The sequence below is a fragment of the Procambarus clarkii genome, chromosome 25 (genome assembly GCF_040958095.1).
Source record: "Procambarus clarkii isolate CNS0578487 chromosome 25, FALCON_Pclarkii_2.0, whole genome shotgun sequence".
Lineage (NCBI taxonomy): Eukaryota > Metazoa > Arthropoda > Malacostraca > Decapoda > Cambaridae > Procambarus > Procambarus clarkii.
The window spans coordinates 12,900,894-12,925,566 of NC_091174.1; the positions used below are offsets into that span (position 1 = coordinate 12,900,894).

The following is a 24,673-nucleotide window of genomic DNA, read 5'->3' on the forward strand; positions in this document are numbered from 1 at the left end:
AGACAACTGACTGCATCCTGCAAATCAGAGCCACACACGAATGACTGGGACCAGAAACATTCCCAAAATAACAGGTGGCCAGGACCCTGTTTGACCTCCAAAACCCCTGTGACCAAATGTCAGCTCAAGACATGTTGCCAAACACTGCAGCCTATGCAGCATACTTACGAATGCCATGGGCTTGGGAATACACCGCACACTGGCTAGATCTAATAATCATGTAGACAACCTGAGAGAACCAAGCCCTGGAACAAGGAAAGAGGGAAATCGAATCAACCCAAAGCACATCCTTGGCCACTGAACCCAAGGTGTGCAGGTAACGGCAGAGAGCCGCAACCGGACAACACATAATGCACACCCAGCTTGACCAACCAAGCATCAATGACCCAAGGGCCCCTCCGAAAGACCACATCTTGTTCTTCGCAAGAAAAGAAGGAGATGGCTCCAATCGAACAAATCGACCACCAGGACTGAAAGAGCAGAAACTCTTGCACCAGAGGAGAGCATGAACCTCATCAACCTGACCCCCAGAGGCCAATGCCTCTGGGGGTCCAGAGGCATTGGCCTCTGGACCAATGCCCCTGGCCACGAAACCCCAGCTGGCCCCAAGGGCACAGTAAATGCGGAGCAGCAAGTACCCCTATGGAAGTGGAGTCCTGAGGCTCTAAGGAAGGTAACCCTAGAACCCAAAGGTAGTACTTACAGGGCGCTTAGGGAAAGCAGCCCTAAGCACATGCAGCCCCAGTACACTGAAGTTACTCCTGGCCACCGTACCACAAAGAGCAGGAAACACCACGAAAGCACAAATACCACCAAGAAGTCGAGGCCAGAGTTGATGACTGCCCCAGAGTGTTTCAGCCTATGAACTGGGGTGCGAGTAGCTGGTGCAGGCCCCCGGCTGCTTGGACAAAGGGCGGCGGGGGTAAGTGACGTTTGCTTGTTCTTTATGTTTTTAGGGAAGTTCTGTTTCTCTGTTCGGTTTTTGGTTGCAATTTTCTTACCAAGTACGGTTTGTTTTGTTATGCCTACCTATCTGGGTACCTAACCCCAGTCAATGGCAGACATGGAATGTTCCTAAACACATGGGGGGGGGGGAGGGTTCCATAGACCATTGGTCCCTGTGCCAGGGACCAATGGTCTCAGGGTCTTAGGGAACTGAGAGGGCCAGGTTCTGGCTCGTGGTCCCCAATAGGCAGAACTCCATTGATTGATGCACCAGATTAGTATAGCGTATATCAGTCCGATAGCTCCAGGGAGCCGGAGGGACTCCCCACAGAAAGGGGATTAAATTTATGGTAAAAATATAGTAAACGTGTGTTTCAGAAAAAGAAACCAGACTGCTTATACAAGTTTAATTTGTCATAAAACTAGAATAAGACAATGAAATTTAAAATGAATATCAGTACCTAACTTAAGTCTTTTGGCATTTGTACTATTCAATATATTTAATAGATTTTGCTTCAAGTGGCCATTTCTAGGTGCCTAAATTTATAATATTTCATTCACTTGGACCATCTGAGCCTCGAACAGGGGATAACAAAATCATATCATTTACACTTTAAATTTTAAGTGAAATTCATAAATAATTTTATACTAAATTTATCTGGCTGAATTTTCTTCACAATTTTTCATTGCACATAGTAAAAGACACAATCTTCAATAATTTGGATACAGGGAAAAATTTATCATGTGATGTAATTCCAGAGAAAAAGCTTTAAATTTCAAACCATTCTCCTGATAATTCCTAAAATACCAAGTGAGTACAGATAAAATCCCCAGAACAATTATCGTGGAGAAGAGATTATTTTTTTGCATTCACCAGCCTTAATTTTCATTCCACAGAGACAAGTAGATAAGTTTATTTGTGCGCTCCTGTCTGCCATCCACCATCAAAGTTTCCTATCATGTTAAACTATGAAAACCTTTCAAATTCAATATTCTCTTGAGTGTAAGGTATTAAAGTCCATTTAATATTTAAATGACAGCAAGGTGTACCTGTGGGGGTGTTTGGCAGTGTCAGAAGCTCTGTGAATAAACTGTTTTTTTTTTTTTTTTTTTTTTTTTTTTTTTTTTTTTTTTTTTTGAGATATATACAAGAGTTGTTACATTCTTGTACAGCCACTAGTACGCGTAGCGTTTCGGGCAAGTCCTTAATCCTATGGTCCCTGGAATACGATCCCCTGCCGCGAAGAATCGTTTTTTCATCCAAGTACACATTTTACTGTTGCGTTAAACAGAGGCTACAGTTAAGGAATTGCGCCCAGTAAATCCTCCCCGGCCAGGATACGAACCCATGACATAGCGCTCGCGGAACGCCAGGCGAGTGTCTTACCACTACACCACGGAGACTGTAAACTTAATCTTAGGCTTGGCTTGAATGTTTCATAAAACAAATCCCTTACTACACTGTTGATTATCTCAGTGTGAATGCTTAAACACCCGATATGCCAAATATACAGTTTCTAATTACCATATACACCCACTAAAGGCAATACAAAGTAAGCTAATCAAAAAGAAAAGTATGAGTTTTAGGCCATATGCTAGTCAGTGAAACTGGGTGGATAATCATCAATTATCCACCCAGTAATAATTCAATGGTAGCAATCAATATAATGGAATTAGAATTTTAGGTTTGTGACATTCTTGTTTACTGATAAATCAGTTTAATAATGAGGGATTCACCAGCTTTTTTCCTTTACATAGCCTATAAATTATACTATCACCTGAAGCTCACATTATCAAATTAATTTCTTTACAACCTCTGTTGAACTGACAGACCACAAGATTCATTAGTAAAGGTCAGTTCATTAGGTCAGTCATAATCTCTCTCATGACTGACATTACAAGTCCAATCCTATATATAAAAATTATAAAATTAAACATTATAAGATCATTTTAATACTTACCTAATGTAGACCTATTCTTGACAACTAAGAAGACATGGTATCCAAACAATGATACCAGACTGATGGCGAACATAATGGAAACGAAGAAGACGAACAATATGTGGAATTTTCCATCAACATCAAGCTGATTCTGTGGAACAAGCAAATTATTCTTGAAATCAACACTTTACTGGTAGGAATTTCATGCCTCAATTACTGCAGTTTTGACTATTGAAAACTAAAATTAGTGTTAAATATAATTAATGGAAAACTTTACTTGAAAAGAATGATCAAGGACAGCCAAAGCTATATCGAAGATAAATAATCAGTGATAATGTTTCATTCAATACATATCACATAAAATGAGATGGAAGCACAGTAATATTATTAAGATTATTTACTTTTTTTTAAATAAAATGAAGCTTAGGTGACTATTTTGGGTATGTACCTTGGTGCCAAAAGTCATCACCTTATTGTCAGGTGATGTGGGAAGAGTAGCATGTAAAAGAAATGGTTGGGAGAAGAAAACAAAATACAGTACTAAGCAAAACCAAAATACATGAGTACAGATTAAAAATATGAGATCAAGCAATAAGTTTTGTATGTTAAGATATTAAATATATACAGTGAGTGCACATATCTTCAGAGAAAGGGCAGGTTTAATGCAATAGGTAAACCATCTCTGGAGTCACCAACATGGAAGAACTAGAGGAAGGTCCAAAGAATATTTTATTTTCAGAACGGGCCACAGTTAAGGCAATATTTTCCACTCAATAATAATGAACTAGAAGAAAATGGAGTGAAATTATCTGCTTTTATTCAAAAATATCCCAACAGATACTACTTGAAGGAAAGCATAAATATCATAAGTACAAGAAAAGAAACATGGTACAGTAGTTTGTCTTGTAAAATGAACCAGAATTAAAAAATGAGATGAGTAATTTTGCAGCAGCAAGCTAAATATTCAAATTAATAATTAGATCAAAATCCCTGATGAGGCAAATAGCTTTCCTCTTAAATGTATAAAGAATTCTGGAAGAGGAAAAACTCTTAAGATACGACACAGTACCAGGAAGGGAGGAATACAAGGAAGGAGTAGGAAGAGAGAAAGAGAGGTGAGAAGGGAAAGAGACGGAAGGAAGTGTAGGAAAGGAGTAGGAGGAGAGAAAAACGAGAAAAGGAGAGGAAGAAAATATTTAGCATAGAAAATACTGTACAGTATGGCAAATGGATAGGGAGTGGTATCTTTTTTGGTTACCTCTATTTTGCCTTCCCTTTTTCTTCCTGGCTGATGCCTCCCTACCCCATGAAAGTGAGAAATGGGTTAAAATGATGATAAAGATGATAAAGTTGGTAATGATAAATCAGTTCCACAATGCAGTTAGGAATTATTTACAATGATAGAGGTTGAAATAAAGAAAGATTTATACTTACTTTCCAAAACTTTATGAAATATTGTAGGGTTGTGGCTCCAATAAAGAGGCAGTATAAAAGGGCATAACCCAAAAATAGGATGAAGAATTTGTAGTTTGAGAAGGCGACACAGTTGTTGACCCAGGGGCAATGATGGTCCAGTTTAAGGACACACACTCCACACACTGAACAGTGATGGCATCTGTCTGGCTTCACCTGCACACATTTATCACAGTAACGAATGTCTGAAACAAACAGTGAATGACCTGTGCAGACCAAAACTTGAACCAAAACCTATTAAATATAATATCTGCACAAACAAAAAAGCTGGATCTTAAGCTTAGTAAATAAAATACTGTAACTTCACAAACAAAAAACATGGACTTATAACTTTAAAACTAAATAAATAAAAATAGGGATAAAATTGAAGATGATTACACCATATGGAAAACAGCATTAGGATCAGAGTAAAATAATATAATGTACTTCATGAACAGGTTTCCGTTACTTAATTTAGTGCAGTGTTTTCCTGGACGACTGAGGAAAGGCAAGGTAACTATCAGGAGAAAGCACTAAACCAATATGACTATAGCACTTCAAAGTGACATGAGAATGTAGTGAAGGAATGATGCCCAACCACTTGTGTCATCAGGGAACAAACACCAACCCTGCATGATACAAGATCAACTATTCTTTTTTTTTTTTTTTTTACATAGGATACAGGAGTATTCTATATCAAGAGTATCTGACTCTTGTTAATAGGCTTAGCTTTCTCTTTCCACAGCTTATGCTTCAATGAGAAACATTTATTAAATCCCATATTTTGTACAACTTACCTGCCTTCTTTTCTACTCTAAATATTTTACCTGAATACATGGTGATTATTATTTTTATCTATATCTCATTTATCTTAACAGCAACCAGGAATTGCCGGAACCTAGTTACTGAAATAATTATATGCAACTTGTTAAACCATTATTCAGTTAAGCTATAACAAGGGACAGGATATGAGAGAAAACAATAACATACTGAATAAAAAATCAGCGCTGTATGTAATGAAATTGAATGTTTCATTACAATTCAGCATTTCATTACATTCAATGCTAGTTTTCTGTGGAGAAACCCTCCGGCTCCCCAGAGCTACCTAACTAAAGACAAGAAAAAGAGGGACTTACCCAGGAGACGGTTGCTACTCGCTCCTCAACTCTTAGTCGAGACAACTTCCTGCAACCTACAACCCAAGGCAACACACGGCCAAGCAGGGCCAGAAACATTAACAAGGTACCGTGTAGCCAGGACCCTGTTCGACCACCAAAAATCCCGCGCCCGAATGTCAGCCCAGGACATATTACCAAAAATACCAGTCAAAGCCGAGAACTTACAAACGTTATGGGCATGGGAATAAACCGCAGGCTGGCTGGACCAAATAACCCTGTGGACGACCTGGGAGACTTGCGCCCTGGAACAGGGAAGGGAAACTGGGTCCATCCAAAGCGCGTCCCCAGTCACTGAGGCCCTGGTGCACAAGTAACGGCAAAGAGTTACAACTGGACACAACACATGATGCACCCCCGGCCAAACCAACCAAGCATCAACCCAAGGACCACTCTGGAAACCAGCAGTCTCATTCTTTGCCAGAAAAGAAGAAGACGGTGCAAATGAACAAACTGACCACCAGCTTGAGGACAGCTTTAAGTTCCCCAATCCAACCCCCAGATGCCAATACCAACAAGAAAAGAGCTTTAGAAAAACAATTCTGAACCACCACAAACCGAGGTGGAGAGAGAAAAAGAGAGCACCTGGTCCAACAACCAGGACAGCTCAGGTGGCACATGAGCAGGCTGGAGGTGAAACAATGCACAAGATAGCCTACGGAACGGAGCAGAAGTGACATCCACCCCGAATGCAAGCTGAAGGGGCTCCGCCAGAAGTGCCGCACGATATGAAGCGACAGTAAACGGCAAAAGATGATGGTCCTGAAACAGCCAAGAGAGAGAGAGAGAGAGAGAGAGAGAGAGAGAGAGAGAGAGAGAGAGAGAGAGAAAGGACAAAACAACCCGATCTGAAGTCAAAGACAACTTACGTAGAGACAAAAAGTGATGAAAGGACCGCCAGGAAACTTCATACTGCCGCCGAGACGAAACATGCAGGTGGGACACCAACTAAGCCACCTGATCACCATACAAGTGGCAATAAACCCGCATCAGAAACATCAGATGCGAAGATTGGAGGAGAAGATCGAAGTAGCCACGTACCGAACCGGACCGGACCGATCTGCTGAAAGAGGCGGAGCTGAGGAAAGAACCCTAGGTTCAGACATCAAGCAAGCAGCGCCTAAACCAAGGCTGGGCCGGCCACCAAAGGGGCCAACAGGACTACTCTTCCCTGGTTAGTCTCCAATCAAGCCAGAACCCGAAGCAACAGCAGGATTGGGGGGAAGAGGTACAAGTAACCCCACCTCGACCAGTCCTGCCGAAAAGCATCGACCCTGACGACCTCGCAGTCAGGGAAGGGCGCCACATATACTGAGAGACGCATTGACTCTGTCGATGCGAAGAGGTCCACTGCTGGATGGCCAAACGTCCGGCAGAGCCAACTGAAGGAGTTGGCGTCACCCGTCCATTCTGTGGACAGGGAAATAAACCATGACAGGCCATCCATCAGGACATTGGATACTCCCTGGAAATGAACCGCCCGGAGAGCCAAACCCCGAGAATCCAGCAGACGAGTCACCCGAAGTGACTAGTCCCAAAGAGCCAAGGACCGCATCGAACCCCAGCAGTTCGAATGGAGCAGATTCGTTGATCCACAATCAACATTTGTGGAAGGTAACCCCAAACTGTAAGAGCAGTACTTGCAGGGCACCTAGGGAAGGTGACCCCTAGGCACATGCAGCCCCAGTACTTCTTGAAATACACCTGGCTCACAGCACCACAAAGCGCAGCACTGCACAAGGATCAGAGCTATAGTTGAATGACCACGTTCAACACATCAGCCTCAGAACTGGGTTTGGATAGTTGATGCAGGGATCTGGGGCTCCCCCTCCCCCCCTCCCCTCCTCAGACAGCGGCGTGGCAGCGATGGTGACGTCATACTTGTTTGCTCGATTTCTGTTTAGGGAGTTCTGCTTTCTAGTTTGGCTTTTGGTGACAATTTTTAACCAGCTGTAGTTTTGTTTTGGGACGCCTACCTTTCTGGGTGCCTAACCCGGTAGATAGCAAACATACAATGCTTCCAACCACATGGGGGTTTCTATAGGCTATTGCTCCTTGTGCCTCTCTGAGAGGGTCAGGTTCTGGCTCGTGGTCCCCCGGTAGGCTAGAACTCCATCGAATTGACTGATACCATGCTCTAATTCATACATATCAGCCCGGTAAGCTCCGGGGAGCCGGATGGGCTCTCCACATAAAATTAATTTGGGTTTACAAAGAAAATAAGCTGATCACCAATTCAATAACATCATACAATACTGTGACCTCCCCATCAAATGGATCATATTTCTCCAGAAGCCGGATACAGTGAAATCAATGGCTTATTGCATTTGACTTTAGTTTCACCAGAAAATAATTTATGGCCAAGCAGGCATGTGCATTTATGGACCCAAAGTAATGAAGATATATGCATACACAAAACAAATCTAATTTAAGACATGAACTAGGATTTGAAAATGGGATTTGAAAATGCACCTGAGAATAAGCTGAGAAGGTATCCAACTTTCCCTGGAAGGACGTGTAGAAAAATCAAGTACAGAATTGAGTATTGAAGATAATTTAGATAATTTTTTTCTGGTAGGGATCTCAGTGGCTCCCTGAAGCTAAGCATTGGCCCACCCATGCCTTAGGGAACTGCATAAAGACTCTGAGACCTACGTATGCCTATCGGAAACTAGGATCGGAAATTGATTCCCGAGGCAAAGAGAGCTAGGGATCCGAGATCTACAGTATCTAACAACAGAAAAACTGTCCTGTAAATATATGCACAACAAAACAAGCAAATGCATATAAACACACTGAACCTGTTGCAGAAATCTGTCACCAGGTGGTAGCCCAAATCACCCATGGGGTACTTATCAAGCCCAAGAAAAACCACATTGAAACACAGCAGGAATATGGAGCTACTGAGATATTCACCAGAAAGAGAGAATGTCATTGAATTCAATGCTACTTTTGTGGGAGGGGAGTCATCAGTAGCTTTCCAAAGCTATCAGATAATGGTGCCTCATCAGAAGAGCCAGCATTTCACAAACGAAACTAAGCAAAAAACAAAATTCAGGACAGGGCTTACCTATGACATTCAGTAAATAAGAGGTCCCAGAGCAGAGGAGCACCAGCAATGCACCAAATGCTGAAGTGCACCACCAGCGCAGTAAGGCAGATTCAAATGGGCCCCAGTTGCACCACCCAGAAGCAGCCTTGAGTCCAAAAAGGAATTCAGGAGCCAGAAACTGTAGAGCAAAGAATCAAGGACCAAAAAGCAACTGGCCAAAACTAAGAAAGAATGAGGACACCAGGAAATAAACAGGCAGGGAAAACCATCTTGGTGAGATGACATGAGGCCTAAGGAACATAACCCAGAACACAGTCTGGGCAGAACATCTGCCCAGACCATCAAAACATCTGATTGATAGGCATACAACCCATGTAGAGCCAGACACACAGCCCAGGTAAGGAGATTATAATGTTCTGTTTTGGCTTTTGACTGCTGGCAAGTCATTACCGATTCCAGGTTTACCAAGGGTTGGCACTACCTGCTGTAACCCATCCTGAGTTTACCAACCAAGATGAGGGCATGTTATTCCCAACCCAAGTTGACTGAGCTTGAGATCTGGATGCTGTAGACAAACTGAGTTTACCGACCCAGGTTTGCCAGGCCTCAGCTCACCTGCCATAGCCATCTGGGTTTATTGACCTATGTTTAGCCAAGTTCCAACGCTGCATGCTGAGTTTGTTGACCTTGGCAATTGCATATCATAGCCACAATCTAGTTTACTGACCCAGGTTTACCTAGGCGTACTGAGGGTCAGCACCGTGTGCCATAGCCATCTAGAGTTTACTGACCCAGGTAAGAATGTCATAGCCATCCCAGGTTTACCAAGGGTCAGCCCCACCTGCCAGTCATTTGGAGTTTACCTACCCCCAAGATTACCGAGGGTTGATGACACGCCGTAGCATCAGCTGAGTTTATCAGACTTTGTTCATGTACGTCGTAGCCACAGTCAAGTTAACTGAACGTTGGCGCCTACACATTGTAGGCACCTGGAAACAGTCATAAGTGCATCCCAAAACAGCTAGCTGCACAGCCCAAAAACAACCAAGCACCTAGCCAGAAAACACCATGACACCATGAATCTCCAAGTCAACAACATGTACAAAGCCTAGGAATACATGGGTGTTCCACCTAAGCCCAAATGTACATAAACATAAAAGGCCCCCATGGGGCAGAGCAGCACCAGTTGATAAATGTAGACATCTTCACCAAGAAAAACACATGGTGGCAGGGAAAAGAACCCAAATGAACAACCAGAACACATACATCAGTGACAAGTAGACTGTGCCTGACATCAGTGTAGGAGCTCCCAAGAAAAACTGCCATAAGGAAGGAGGAGGGAAGGGGTAAAAAGACCATTGCACAAAGAGTGAACCAAGAGGTCCAAGTCAAGAGTCCTAGGCAGCAAATGGCAAAAGTATGGGAGGAGAGGCACAGGGCATACCACAGTAAGCCAACACCTGCATCACCAAAACCCACATCTCCAATTTGCACAACGGAGTGGAAAGGTGGAAAGGCGGGAAGGGGGGGGGGGAGGGGAAAACCACACACACCCAAACCTAAAGGGAAGAGAAAGTGGGACCTCAGAATCACTGCATAGCCTGGACCTCCCCATCTGCATAGCACAGAGAAATGCAGGGAAAAGTCCCATACACAAACAGCAGCGGAAGATGCTTGTGGGAGCGAGAACTTCAAAACAAACACAGTGCAGGGAATGAAGACCTACATGCACAGGATCGCAGCCTGACACTATAGTGAGAAACGAAGACACCAAAACACACGAAGCTCTCTGACACAGACTCGGTGCACACGAACCCTACCCAGAAGCATACGAACACCAAGGTACCCCACTTTGCCTAAGAAAGATGGTCTTGAGGAGACCCCTGCAGAGAGAACAGAAAATTGTGTGGGAAACCCATCCTGAACGCACCACACCCAAACAGATGAAAGGGAAGGAGGGGGAAAAAGAGCAGGGATGTGCTGAGTGAAGGGAAAACGCCTCAACCCACCAGAGCCAAGAACGAGAACACATACATACTACCTAAATGTAGTAGTAGTAGTATGTAGCCATACATACTACTACTAGCCAAGGTAGTATGTAGCCATACTACCTTGGCTACATACTACCTAAAGGTACTAAAGCCAAGGGTGTACACGAGTGCATTATTGCATTATTTGCAAGCACACAGAACAAAGAAGAAGGAAGCGAAAATCTGTTTGTACTTAATGCATTGCGAGCAAAGTTGCGCTGTGTACCATGGACTTTTTCGTTGATTATCACTCTCTTCCGAAGTACTGAGTGTGTAATACAGTGTGTTACTGTGTAAATAGTGTGTGAAACTGTACATGTTATTTTAGTGAATTTTGAACAAGAAATATTGCGACAAACATTTATTATGGACACATTACTGACACATGTACAGTATCACAGTTCCATGGAACATTATGAATGTTCTAATGTATACATCTTGTAAAGGACACAAATGTGCATCATATACAATAAATAAAAAACACATTGGAAATACAAAGAACAAATAATTGAAAAATATTTGTGGCAACTCGCAGTGTTTTAGTGGCCCACGCGACCGCCTCTGGGAACTTTACGCACAGGCACACAGCCAATGACGACGTCACACACCCCACGTACCACAGTCAAAGTAAGTTGAAGCTTTCAGTTTTTTTTACATGTATGTGTTCAGGGAAGGAAATTTATCATGTTACAAAGATCAAAATTTTGTGTGCAAACACCTGATTTTCTGTGCACAGGGGGAAAATGTCTTAATAAACATGGTGCATCACAGTGGTTAAACTGTAATAATAATGTACCCCAAATAACAAATACTGTACCAGTACGGGTATACAGTGAAAAATAAAAAAAATTATGCAATGAAACTTCATTTGTGAAAAGGGCCTAGAACAAATCTATCCCTTCCAGCACGCCCATTGTAGTAGCACATTTTGATCCTCGTCAATGCTCCCAAGACTTACCGCCAGTCATGGTGCGGTTATACACAGGAAGGCTGTGCTTCTGGATAAACCTTTCCAAGACATCTCGTCTCACTTCATCTGTCTCTGCTGACTCGTAGCGGTCCAATTCAGTGGGTGGTAATCTAAACTGATTATAAGAAAAAACAAAAAACCAGCATTGAATGTAATGAAACGCTATTTTCTGGGTGAGCCTCGGAGGCTCCCTGGAGCTTATCGGGCTAATGTATGTTATATTAGACCGGGACATTAGCTACAGAGTTCAGACCTACCAGGGACCAGTGCCAGAACCTGGCTCCTTCAGAGAGGTTTCAGGGAGCAATGGCCCTTTAAAACCCCCTTGTGGTTGGGGGTTTTCCTTATCTGCCATCGACCGGGGTTAGGCACCCAGAAAGGTAGGCATAACAAAACAAACCCCACATGGTAAGAAACTAAAAAAAAAAAAAAAAAACAGAGAGGTAGAAACTCCCTACAAACCCAAGGAAACAAGCAAACATCACACTTTACTGCCGTGCCGCTTGTCTATGCAGCCCTCCCCGCCCCGAGAGGGGAAGGGGGGGGCCCCTGGACCTCACCGCGCCGGCTGCCTAGCATCAGTTCAGAAGCTAAGCTTCAACCAATGCAGAAAAACTGCCGACTGGTGGGAGGAAGGGTTGCCAGGGAGCCTCCGGGGCTCACTCAGAAAATGGCGTTTCATTACATTCAACGCTGGTTTTCTGTGGGGAGCCCCTATGGCTCCCTGGAGCTACATACCCAAAGAGAAGGAAAAGAAAGGGCTGACCTGGGAGGCGGCCTCCACAAACTCTACAATGCGAAGTCGAGACAACAGGTAGCAACCCAGAGCAACACAAGAACGCACAGGAGCAGACACGCTCACAAAAAAACGGGCGGCCAGGAACCTGTGCAACCCCCAAATCCTCGCACCCGAAATGAGCCCAAGACGTCACCAAACACGGCAACGAAAGCTGTAAACGTTCGAACGGCACGGGCGCAAGGATAGACCACAGGCTGGTAGACTTAAGAAACCTGCGGACGACCTGGGAGGCCCCGAGCCCTGAAACAGGGAAGGAAGGGAACCTGGATCAACCCAAAGCGCATCCCCATCCACGGCACACAAGTAACGGTGAAGAACCGCAACCGGACAACACATGACGCACCCCCGGCCGAACCAACCAAGCATCAATAACCCAAGGACCCCTCTGGAAAGCAGCCATCTCGACCGTCGCCAGAAGGACGGAGAAAGGCTGCAAATGTACAAACGTACCACCAGTACCAAAAGAGCAGAAACCCCTGCGCCGGAGGAGAGCTGGAAGATTCCCGACCCGACCTGTAGAGGCCAATGCCAACAAAATACAGTATGGTCTTTGAAAAACAATCTTGAACCGAAGGGGCTATCACAAACTGAGGAGAGGAAAGATATGAGGGGCACCGTGATCAAGGACCTGGATGGCTCAGGCGGCTCATGAGCAGGCTGGAGGTGAAACAAAACACAAGAAAGCATACGGAATGGGGCGGATGTGACGTCCACCCCGAACACAGCTGGAGTGGCTCCGCCAGCACCGCACGACGCGAGGCGACAGCAGGGAACATCAATTAACAGTCCTGAAAACCCAAGAAAGGACAAGGCAACCCAATGCGAAAGAGAAGACAATCTACGAAGAGCAAGAAAATGGCGAATAGAAACGCCAAGAACAAGTTCAAGTATGTTTATTGAGACAAGAAAGAAATACATCTCAAAGAGATAGAGTAGCTTAGGCTATTTCTACCCCCCCCCACCCCAGGAACGTCATACTGTCGCTGAGACAAAGCACGCAGGTGGGACACCATCAATGAAGCCACCTGATCACCATAGAGATGGTGATACACCTGTGTCAAAAGACCAGACGCGAAGAGCCGAGGAGAAGGCCGAACCAGTCATGTACAGGACCAGTCCGACTTGCTGAAAGAGACGGAGCCGCGGGAAACGCCCCGGGTTCGGACACCTATCAAGCAGCGTTTGAAAAAGCTGGGCTGGCCACCAAGGGACCACGAGGACTACAATCCTTGGGAAGGACTCCAACTGAGCCAGATCCTGAAGCAACAGCTGGACCGGGAGAAGAGAATCAGGTAATTCCACCTCAGTCCTGCCAAAAGGCATCCACTGTCAACGCCTCACAGGCGGGTAAGGGCGTCACATAGAATGGGAGATGCCGAGACCATGCCGACGCAAAGATGTCCATGTTCAGGAGTCCATACGTCCGGCAGAGCTAACGAAACGAGTCGGCGACGACCAGCCAATCCGCGAACAGAGAATGACCCGAGACTGGCCATCTGCCAGGACTTAGGACACACCCCGGACATGAAAAGCACGGCTAGCCAATCCCCAAGAATCCAGCAGACGAGCCACTCGAAGGGACCAACCCCAAAGATTAAGGACCTAAGAGAATTCCAGTGGTTCTGGCAATGACCCACTGGAGAAGAAGACTCCCTGGAGCTTATTGAGTTAATGGTAGAGCCCCGAGCGACCCAAACCCTCCGAAGCACAAACCCGACAGCCACGAACTCCCGAACCATGCTGTGAGCCCGACAGATGGAAGGACCCCACCATCCCCCGCCGGCCTGGTGAGCACTGGTCACAAAGCCCTAACCGAGAGATGATCCGTCCATGAACACATCGAGCAAATGCTCGGGGAGGCGCCAAGGCACGGAACCCGAAAACCCTAAAGAGGAAGCCGGTGACGCAGCACCAATACAAGATCCCCGGAGGACAAACCCAATGATTGCGAGAGAGGCGGAAGGGGTGTCCCTGAAGGAACCAAACCGACACTGAAGCCAAACCCGACCTGGCGGGCAGACTGGCACGGCGAAGTTAAGACTCCTGCACAACCGCTCGAGCAACCGCCGAGCGACCCGGGACCCCCTCATAAACAGCCAAAGGCAGGACCACAGCCACAGCAACGCTTCTGAAGGGAAAGACAAAGAAGCGGTCCAAGAGTCCTAAACAAGACATAGCCAGGTCCGAACCCGGGACAGAACCAGATGGAACAGCCTCCAGATAACCAGGAACATCCTCCTCAAGTCAGTCCGAGGAGAGTTCGAGAAGGGAAAAGAAACGCAAGACCAAGGCCAATGCCCATTGGAGTGCAAATCCTCAGCTACCAAAGTAGTCGATGAACTGAATACTGTAGCGGCCAGCGCATGGGGGGGTCTGAGACTGCCCAGACGATCAGTGCGATGGCATTAGTGACACTTGCTTGTTTTAGTTAGGGAGTTTTGCGTATCTGTTAAGGTTTTGGTAACAATTTTTACCATGTGAGGTTTGTTTTGTTCCACCTATCTTTCTAGGTGACAGACCCCTGTTGATGGCAGACACGGAATGCTTCCAAATACATGGGAGGGAGGGTTCCATAGGCTATTGCTCCTCGTGCCTCTCTGAGGGGGCTAGGTTCTGACTCATGGTCCTCAGTAGACAAGAACTCCAAGCGACTGATGCCACGGTCTAATACATACATATCAGCCTGGTAAGCTCCGAGGATCCATAGGGACTCCCCACAGAAAATAATATATAAATGTATACTCAATGAAAAGTTTGTAAAACCCCTTTTGTAGCAAGAGAAGTCAGAGTATGACAAAGCAATAAATGTAAAAGTACACCTTTTGTAAAACTTCTAACTGTTAACTAGACACCAACAGTTTTACCTCTGCAGAATTCAGCTCAAATCAGGAAGTAATTTTTGTCATGTAAAAAAACCTAGAAGAGTTTAAAATGGAAGCTCTTATAACAAGGCTAGCAACCTCAAACTAAAAATAGTCAATGAGATTTGTATAAAAAAAAAAAAAATTTCAAGGGTCATTTGATATTTTGAAAGACATACTAAAAATATACTAATTCAAAACTTTTCAAAATCAGAACAGAATTAAACATTCTAAAACTTGCTCAATAAACACACAGTTTTCAGTGGTTCTTACTAACGTGTTATCCGTCCAAATGTAAGTGATCATTTAAAGTATCTTTCACTATTTCAATAAGTGGAAGTCACCTCATTAAGTGACAAGTTAAATCACTTATCTCAAAGATTCCGGGGGTAAAATATACATACTGTACTGCATTTAGTACCTACCTACCTTCCTACCTCAATTAGTCCTCCCTCTTCCTATAATTGCACAAGACCTATTGGAAAATATAGAGGTTGGTGGAGGAGTCCCCCACATGCCTACATCAATACTGTACGTATTATTATTATTACCAGTATTAATAATAATAATAATAATAATAATAATAATAATAATAATAATAAAAAGGGATAAATGACTAAACTAGACTGCTTACCTGTTTAGGAACTACACCAATATCTGTGAAAATTGTTTGCCAATATGCCCACAAGAAGAGTCCCAGCAGTACATGGTACACAATCAGATAAAAACCTGGAACACAAAAATATATATCTAGGTACATATGAAAAGAACTTGCCTATGTAATGCACTCAAGATCCTACTGATCCCAGGTTAGGATCTTACATAGTCATAGCAGGTCAACTTTTTGGCCCAGGGGTAATAAGAGAACTTTTCAAATTACATGCACCAGGTCATATACTGGTGCTAGGGAGAAAGGAGATATCTCAAGCAAAAAATGCATCCAAAAAGCACATTCATACAATACTCTGTCTTTCCAAGTGCTATTTGTCACTACAACAACTGTCAAGCAGCTTCCTTGCTAACTACTGAATTACTACCATCAAAAGGTTCTTAAATGCTACCTGGAGCCAGGACCCAAATCTGTCTCTCTCTCTATGGGCCGAGGGGAGCTTGAGGACGGGAAATCAAATTAAAACCAAGAAAACCAGAACAGAAAGATGTGGCCCAACAAACAATAAGCCCAACAAAATAAGCCACTGCTTGAGGAAGTTAGGTACCATCAGGTAACAAGGCAAATTAATGTTACCACAGTGTAGATACCATAACTGTGATGTGCTTCTGCCACCAGGTGGTAGCCTGAATCACCCAAGGGCAGTCACGTGCTCCCTCACTCACTTGCCTGGTCATCATCTTGGAGGTACTGTATACACTCCCAAGACTATGACCAGGCATGTGAGAGGGTGCATGACTGCATCATTTGCAGCATCACAGTTAGATTATTTACACAGTGGTAATGATAGTTTACTTTGCTACCTGAAAGTACCTAATTTCTTCAAGATGTGGCTTGTTTTGTTGTGATTATGGTTTCTGCTGGTACTGTCTTGGTTTTACTCAATCTTCTATTCTCCAGGCTCCTTCGGCTCATAAAGAAAGCTAAAATTGTATCTTGACTCCAGGAAGTTAAGGATATGTCTCAAGAGGCCTTGGGATCAGGTAGAATATGAGGAGCTTGTGATATAACCTGTCCTCTTAAAAATTACGTCTTTTTTGGCCGCTTGCCTGTATGGCCGATAATGGATGTAATTTCAAAACGGAAAAAAAATTGAAAATAAATTTTGGAATTTTTTTTCCAAAACAGTAAGTTAAGGGTCCTCTGATAGGTTAGGTGGGCAGAAAATTCTCCTTAAGTATCAAAACTTCATGGAAAAAGTTAATTGAAAGTTTCCTCTCCTAACCTTTCCAAGTAAGCCAGAGGACTCAAACAGAAAACGGGAAAGTACATCACTTTTGTGAGCCAATTTCCTTTAAAATTACGTCCATTTCTGGCCATAGCGTGCATACGAGCGAAAAGCGATGTTATTTTTAAGAGGACGGGTTGTGTGATAGCAGTCATTCAGTTGTTAGCAAGAAAGCTGCTTGGCAGTTGTTGTAATACCAAATAGTGCTTGGAAATACAAGAGTGTTGTACGAATGAACTGAAAAATACTGAAAACTGCACTAAAATCTTCAGTCACACTGACAGTATCTCAAGAAGAATAAATAATGGCAGACCAGAAGCATGACCCACCTGCAGAGCCAGACAAGAAAATTTATACAGTACTGTATATTTATTTATTTATATACTGTATATAAGAGTTCTTACATTCTTGTAAAGCCACTAGCATGCAGAGCGTTTCGGGCATGTCCTTAATTCTAACTTTTTTTCGGAATACGACCCGCCAAATCGTTTAACAACCAGGTACCTATTCACTGCTGGGTGAACAGAGGCTGCAGTTAAGGACTGGCACCTAGTCAATCCTCCCCGGCCAGGATACGAACCCAGGCCTGCAAAGCACCAGGCGAGTGCTTTACCACTGCACCATGGGGACCATGGTATGGTAACACTGGGAACTAACAATTTATGCTGAATTTGTTAATGTAAAGTACAGTACTATTTTGAAATTGTTGCAGTAATCTATATCCATTTGAAAATGTAATGCATAAAATAAGTATTCAAAATACTGTACAGTACTTACATTTTTCTATGATGCTTGTAATAGTAACTGGAAAAAAGTAGAAGGGTGTATATTAAAACCTCAGTACATCATTGCCACGTACATGTGACTTAAAAATACAATTTCAAACTGGGTAATTTATGTTTTGTGCTAACTAAAGTCTATGAACTTTAGCCCTATTTATCAGATTTTCTACCACCTCAATGAACACAAATTTCCCAAGAAACTCTGCCTACCTCACCTACAATCCTCCCAACACCTAGAATCCCTTCACTTTATTGAGTCACTTGTTTCTGTTAATACAGTATACCAATTTCCACCGTTTCCACTCCTGCACACATTACAATGTCATTAATTATTTCAGTAATTCATAAATATTACATATCTTTAAAGTATCTCTTCTCAGTTTATCCACCCTCATAATTCACATACTGTACTGTATTCATCAATAAAAGCCAATAAGGGAAGTACACAGTCTATCTGAACACTGTATAGTACAGTTTATCTTCAATGATATATTGTATACCATCCCTTCCATATTCTCCCAAAACAATATATGCATTCAATACCACATAATCCTAAGATATACCGGTACACCATCACCTTATTCAGTATCATCCAAGGTACACATCATCCATTTCCCAAATTCATCTCCCAAGGCAATAAAGACAGCTGCCATCTTATCCCCTTATTCATTATACAGTACAGTGTAAAATTCAAGACAAATGCCATCACTTCAACATAGCTAAAAAAGATGCATACAACCCTCTACCATATTATACATGCATACCCCTATTTTATGCCACCTCACAGTTTTGATTCATTGCAGTGCTATTTAAAAAAAAAAAAAGTTGAAACTAATGAAACACCATGTTCTGGGTGAGAGCCGGAGGCTCCCCGGAGCTTATCCAGGCTGATATGCTAATACCAGACTTTGGCATCAGTAACGTGTATGGAGTTCTATGGGCCTACCGAGGATCACAAGCCAGAACCTGGGCCCCCCTCAGAGAGGCAAGGGAAGCAATGGCCTATAGAAACCCCCGTGTGGTTGGAAGCATTCTATGTCTGCCATTGACCAGGTCAGACACCCAGAAAGGTAAGCATCCCAAAACAAACCCCTATTCTGGTGAAAATTGCTACCACAAGCAGAACAGGTGGATAGAACTCCCCTAAAAGAAACGAGCAAACGATCATGATGTCACACGTCATGATGCGCAGTTCCATCCACCTGTTCAGCTTGTGGTAGCAATTTTCACCAGAATAGGGGTTTGTTTTGGGACGCTTACCTTTCTGGGTACCTGACCTGGTCGATGGCAGACATAGAATGCTTCCACAATCACATGGGGGTTTCTATAGGCCATTGCTCCCCTTGCCTCTCTAGAGGGGGCCAGGTTCTGGCTCGTGGTCCCGGGTAGGCCCAAAGAACTCCACACACATGACTGATGGCAAAGTCTAACATTAGCATATCAGCCTAGTAAGCTCCGGGGAGCCTCCGGGTCTCACCCAGAAAATGGCGTTTCATTACATTCAACGCTGGTTTTTTATACAAATGAAAAACAAGTTGCATTTGCAATACTATACTTACGGAGGTTGAGTTGGATCACATAGGCATAGTATGACCACACAACCACAGTCACAATAAAAAGGACTGGCAACCACTTGGCTGCCTTAAAGCATATCCTGCAAGGGGTTGTCATCATAGAAAACTTGGGTGTTATGGCTGCTGTTGCTGACATCTTAAACGGGTTACTTCAGTAATGGAGGACCTAAAAATTAAGGACAGTACAATACAATACAGTATTTACATTATCTTCATACATTTTAACACAATATCCATTATATCTTAAGGCTTCACAACAATCTGGGTTACTCAATAAAATACCACTACAGGTGTTTTCATTTAAAAAATTTAAGTAGAGAAACACTAAGCAGAGAGTAATTAAAGATGATGTTTAAATCTACCAATAATTTATATACATGTACCTATATACAGTACGTATATAGTGATACTCTAGTCGCTACATCTCAGTAAATGTGTTGAAAAAAGTGGAAAATGTGTTGAAAAAGGCAAACACAGTTCCAACCTACAAAAATGATAGCGAGGAAGACCCTCTTTAATTATAGACCTGCATCATTGACAAGCATTGCAGTCAAAATATTAGAAAAAGGAAATTAAAGGCAAATGGGCAAAACACCTGGAGAGAAATGATATAATAATAGACAGTATGGTTTTTGAACAAGAAGATCCTGTATAACAAATTTTCTAAGTTTCTAGGACAGAACCACAGAGATTTTCTAACAAAGAGAAGGTTGGGTTGACTACATTTATCTGGACCTAAAAAAGATTTTCTACAGACTTCCACAAAAGAGGTTGTTCTGGAAACTGCAACATACTGGAGGGGTGACAGGAAGACTTCTAATATGGATGAATTTTTTTCTGACAGAAAAATGAAGGCAGTAACCAGAGAGAATTATCAGACTGGAGAAATGTTGCTAGTGTAGTATTGCAGGGTTCAGTTCTAGCACTAGTAATGTTTAATGTACATATGAATGATCTACAAGAAGGAATACAGAATTATATGAACATGTTTACTGATGATGCCAAGCAACTAGGGAAGATAAGAAGCTTAGATAATTGTCATGCCCTACAAGAAGACCTGGACAAGATATGTGTATGAAGTAACAATTGGGAAATGGAATTTAATGTGAATAAATATCACATTATGGAATGTGGAATAAGAAATAATAGGCCACACACTACCTACAAATTATGTTAAAAAGTTAAAAAAATCTAATAAAGAAAGAGATCTAGGGGTTGTTCTGGATAGAAAACTGTCACCTGAATTCCACATGAAGTACATTTTGCGAGGTGCATATGCTATGCTTTCCAACTTTAGAACTGCTTCTAAATACAAGGATCGTGAAATATTAAAGAAACTGTTCACAACATTTGTGAGACCAAAATTGAAATATGCAGTGGTGCCCATATCTTAAGAAGCACATCAGTAAATTGGAAAAGGTGCAAAGACATGTAACTACATGGCTTCCAGAACTAAAGAAAAACCCAAGAACTATGAAGAGAGTTTAGAGCTGTTAAATATAGCAAAGCTAGAATATAAAAAAAGAGAGGTGATAGGATCATAACATACAAAATAGTGACAGAAATCAACAAAATTGACAAAGAAGAATTCTTTAAAACTGCAACTTCAAAAACAAGAAGTCATAGATTTAAACTAATGAAACAAAGTTTATAAAAAAATGATAAAGTTCACTTTTGCAAACAAAGTGGTAGATGGTTGAAATAAGTTAAGTGAGAAGGTGGTGGAGGCCAAAACTGTCGGCAGTTTCCAAGCATCATATGACAGAGTACTGGGAAAACGCAACCACCATTAGGCAGCAAAGATCATGCTTATGCATCAAACTGCCTGTGGTCCAAATACAGTAGTTAATTCGAGTAAGGTTCCACAGTACAGAATCCATTCCAGTATCATTTTATAGACAACATCTCTTTTTACATTCATGCCATAAGTTTTACAGTAAACCTAATCTAATTATTTATAAGTCCAATGTGAATGTTAATAACTTATGTTCCAAAAACCAGGGATTTTACCCAATAGAATTGTTCATGCTTTTTTCTCTCTTGGTATTTCAGCCTTAACTTTATTGTTTCTGCCTCATTTATTTTGAGAAAGGCTGGAACATAGTGGGCTACAAATGTTTTGTAAGGGAGGGGGGGTCAGTAAATTTGGTCTGTAATTGAACATAGATTTGGACAGTAGTCATCTGCCCTTCCTACAACATTTTCAGTATTTATCAGATTCTTTTAACTTTTTGTTGTTTAGGACATTTTTTAATCTCTCATTTGTTTAATTAGCATTGGTTTACCTCAACATCTTTGCCAACCATCTTTATGTCTAGATGGCTTCATCATACTGTATATCAATATTTATATCTGGCTTCCAAGAGATTGAAGGACATTGTGAACAGAATCAATGAATTTTTGCTCATGTACATTTGTAATATACAGTAGTATCATTGTACTGTATTAGCTATTCTACTATGTTGTGGGTTAGGTATATAATCTGGCTCTAACCAGATGTTCTGGTGAACTAAATGTGATGACATGTATTGAGTTACCTACTGTCACATCCCTATTCATAGCTGAGCCATTGTCATCATTAAGGGAGATCAAGCAAGATGCATGTTATTGTTCAGGCAAGTACATCACAAAAAATTAAATGAGCTGAGTGTTTTCTTGTCACCAGGGGACGTTGTCAGCGACTGAAGACGTCCCGAGAGGAAAGAAAGTGCTCATCTCATTTCATTTCTTCTTTTGTGGTGTTTTTTTGTATTTGGGAAGCCATGGATTATGTGACATCCTGTATAGTTATTATTCATGAAATCAATTCTCTGCCATTACACCTCAACACTGAGCCAAACTTGGGGAGGTGTAAGCAAGTATAACAGGAACTACAGGGAAGCCATATACTGTACAACATAGGCAGCCTCAGGACTTGATGGGAGTTGTCAAGACCTCCATAAAGCATGGGAATTGGAATGCCATTTTGAACATCCAAATGCCTTAAACACCGGCCCCATTACACAGAAACGAGGGGAAGGGAATGAATAATCATGGACAAGACAAATGATCACCTATTACACTATCGGTGCTCTCTCACCAAATGATGCAAAATGTCTGACACTAATACAAGTCGAAACTGTGCATGACAAAGAATTACACTACTGTAACTATTTGGTATCAGTAGTCCTATTCTTTGTAACTATTTGGTATCAGCACCAGTTCTTGCATGGCAACCAAGTTCCTAAGTGCTACCTTGCCTAGGTTTGACTCTATAACTCTGATGGGATCAGCACTGCTGAAGAGAGGACTTGAAACTCAAACAGCAGTGGCTAGTAGTTAACAAGAAACACTCAATGCAAACTACATACACCATCATGAAACTTAATCAGCAAAGACTACTACACACAGATCAGGTCCTACAGATAGCTGAACAATTAGTGTGTATAGAGTACCGGTATCTGTAGACATTGAAATGATGCCGACAGGCACAGAGTGAGGGTGAGCTCATCATTTGGACTCTTGAGTGACACAGGCCCCTCACCTAGATGTGGAGTAGCAGCCACTGCGGGTATAGTTCATTTTCAGAAGTGTATGCTAAGCCAGTTATGACTATATAGTACTTGGAAGGAATATGAGGACAAGGATTTGGGATAGGAAGGAGGGGAGGAAAGTTTTCAACCACTTAGACCATTGGGGATTGAACACCAACCAGCAAGAAGCAAGGCTGCTGCTGTACTGGTAATTTATGTGGTTGGGTTGACTGTACATACAGAAGTTTTCAGTTTTGTTTTGGTAATTTGGCAATTTTCTAAAACATTTCTCAGAGAGTATGGGAGTTTTGTGGTCCCCTTTCTTTGCTTTTAGGGTAAATTGCCTGTAAGGGCACTTAATTCCACTTAGCTAAGTCTCACAGATACCTGATGTTGGCTAGTCTGACCAGTAACACACAGTGCATAAGCTCAAGAGAAACAACTGAGGGGGGTTACCAGAGTGAGTGCAAACCACACAAAACACCAATGGCAACTCTTGCAACATTAACCACACTTGTAACAAAGGATTTTTAGAGTTGAAGCATGTGTTACACTTTGCAAAACTTGCACTACACCAATGGTCTAATGTACTGCAATTATATCTCATTTCTCCATGTGTTAATTAAAAGACTAAGCATTTACTATATTTTAATTTAGTTGTGTTTCTTACAAACCATAAAAATGCTTCAAATTATGAAACATCATACATTAGAATAAAAATTATAAATTACTCTGGCTATGTTTCACCAATAATCTTTTACCTGAAAGATACTCATTCAAAACATTAGAACTTACAGAATTAGGGTTAGGGTGAGACAGCTGCTGATGATAGCTGGACATGAGTCATAGTTCTACTGCATTGTTAAGCTGCCACCGTAGTTTAGACATGATGCAACAATTTTTGTCTTGGCTTGTCTTGTGTGAAATACTGTGGATCAAAACTCAAAATTAACAAAGGTATCAAACATATTTCTGACAAGTCTAATTTGCTCTTATTGTAAAGGAACATTACAATTAAAAATTATTAACACAACGAATTTCCTTTTGTAAAGCTTTCAAATAAGATTTAAAAATAAGTCTAATGAGTTGTTTCTGCCAAATCTGGCCTCACTCATGATCTTAACAAAACCATGGTAGATCAATGATATCACTAACTGAATAATCAGTATATCCAAATTAATTGCAATTTGTGTGAGTGTTCCATTCATGAAAATTGTACTCTAAAAACTGCACAAAACAATCTTAAAGGTACAATTTGTGTGAAAACTAGGACTACAGTTCAGATCCACATGAGCTAACTTTTCCACATTTCTCAATAAAGCAATACTGTATACAGTACTTCAACAGTATTTAATACTTTTGCTACTTACTTTCCTGCCACAATACAATAAAACTTGTATTTGTACCTATTAATGCTGGAGTACTCATTATAAAGCAGGCAAAATTATACAAAATTAATATAAAACTGACCAGGAACCCAGTGACATCCTTACATGAATTTTTAGTACAGTAAACTGATTACTTACTGCACACATACAGACACATGCTAGTAAATAGCTCTTGACCCTAAAATGCAGTCCCTGGTGGCACAGTGGTAATACACCCGTCCCATACCTCGCGAGGGATTTTGTCCGAGTTTAAGTCCTGGCCAGGGAGCAATGACTAGTGATGAATCCTTAAATC

The 24,673-nt window shown here is 42.1% G+C and overlaps 1 protein-coding gene across 7 annotated transcripts in view; it reads right to left on the reverse strand.

Annotated features, from left to right (window-relative positions):
• Window positions 1-24,673, reverse strand: part of LOC123756482 (palmitoyltransferase ZDHHC20-B) — a 73,202-nt gene that overhangs the window by 46,662 nt on the left and 1,867 nt on the right. For 6 of the 7 annotated variants that reach the window (XR_011229624.1, XM_045739671.2, XM_045739668.2 and 3 more), the window contains exons 2-8: window positions 23,786-23,918; window positions 19,464-19,644; window positions 17,900-17,926; window positions 15,859-15,953; window positions 11,553-11,679; window positions 4,320-4,543; window positions 2,907-3,036 (exon numbers count right to left, since the gene is read on the reverse strand). Coding sequence is in view for 6 of the 7 variants with exons in the window: in XM_045739671.2 (XP_045595627.1) it covers window positions 2,907-3,036; window positions 4,320-4,543; window positions 11,553-11,679; window positions 15,859-15,953; window positions 17,900-17,926; window positions 19,464-19,614 (754 nt within the window). In the remaining variant the exon portion in view is untranslated. Of the gene's footprint in view, window positions 1-2,906; window positions 3,037-4,319; window positions 4,544-11,552; window positions 11,680-15,858; window positions 15,954-17,899; window positions 17,927-19,463; window positions 19,645-23,785; window positions 23,919-24,516; window positions 24,636-24,673 lie in introns of those variants that run through there. The other variant, XM_045739670.2, reaches the window with a different exon arrangement.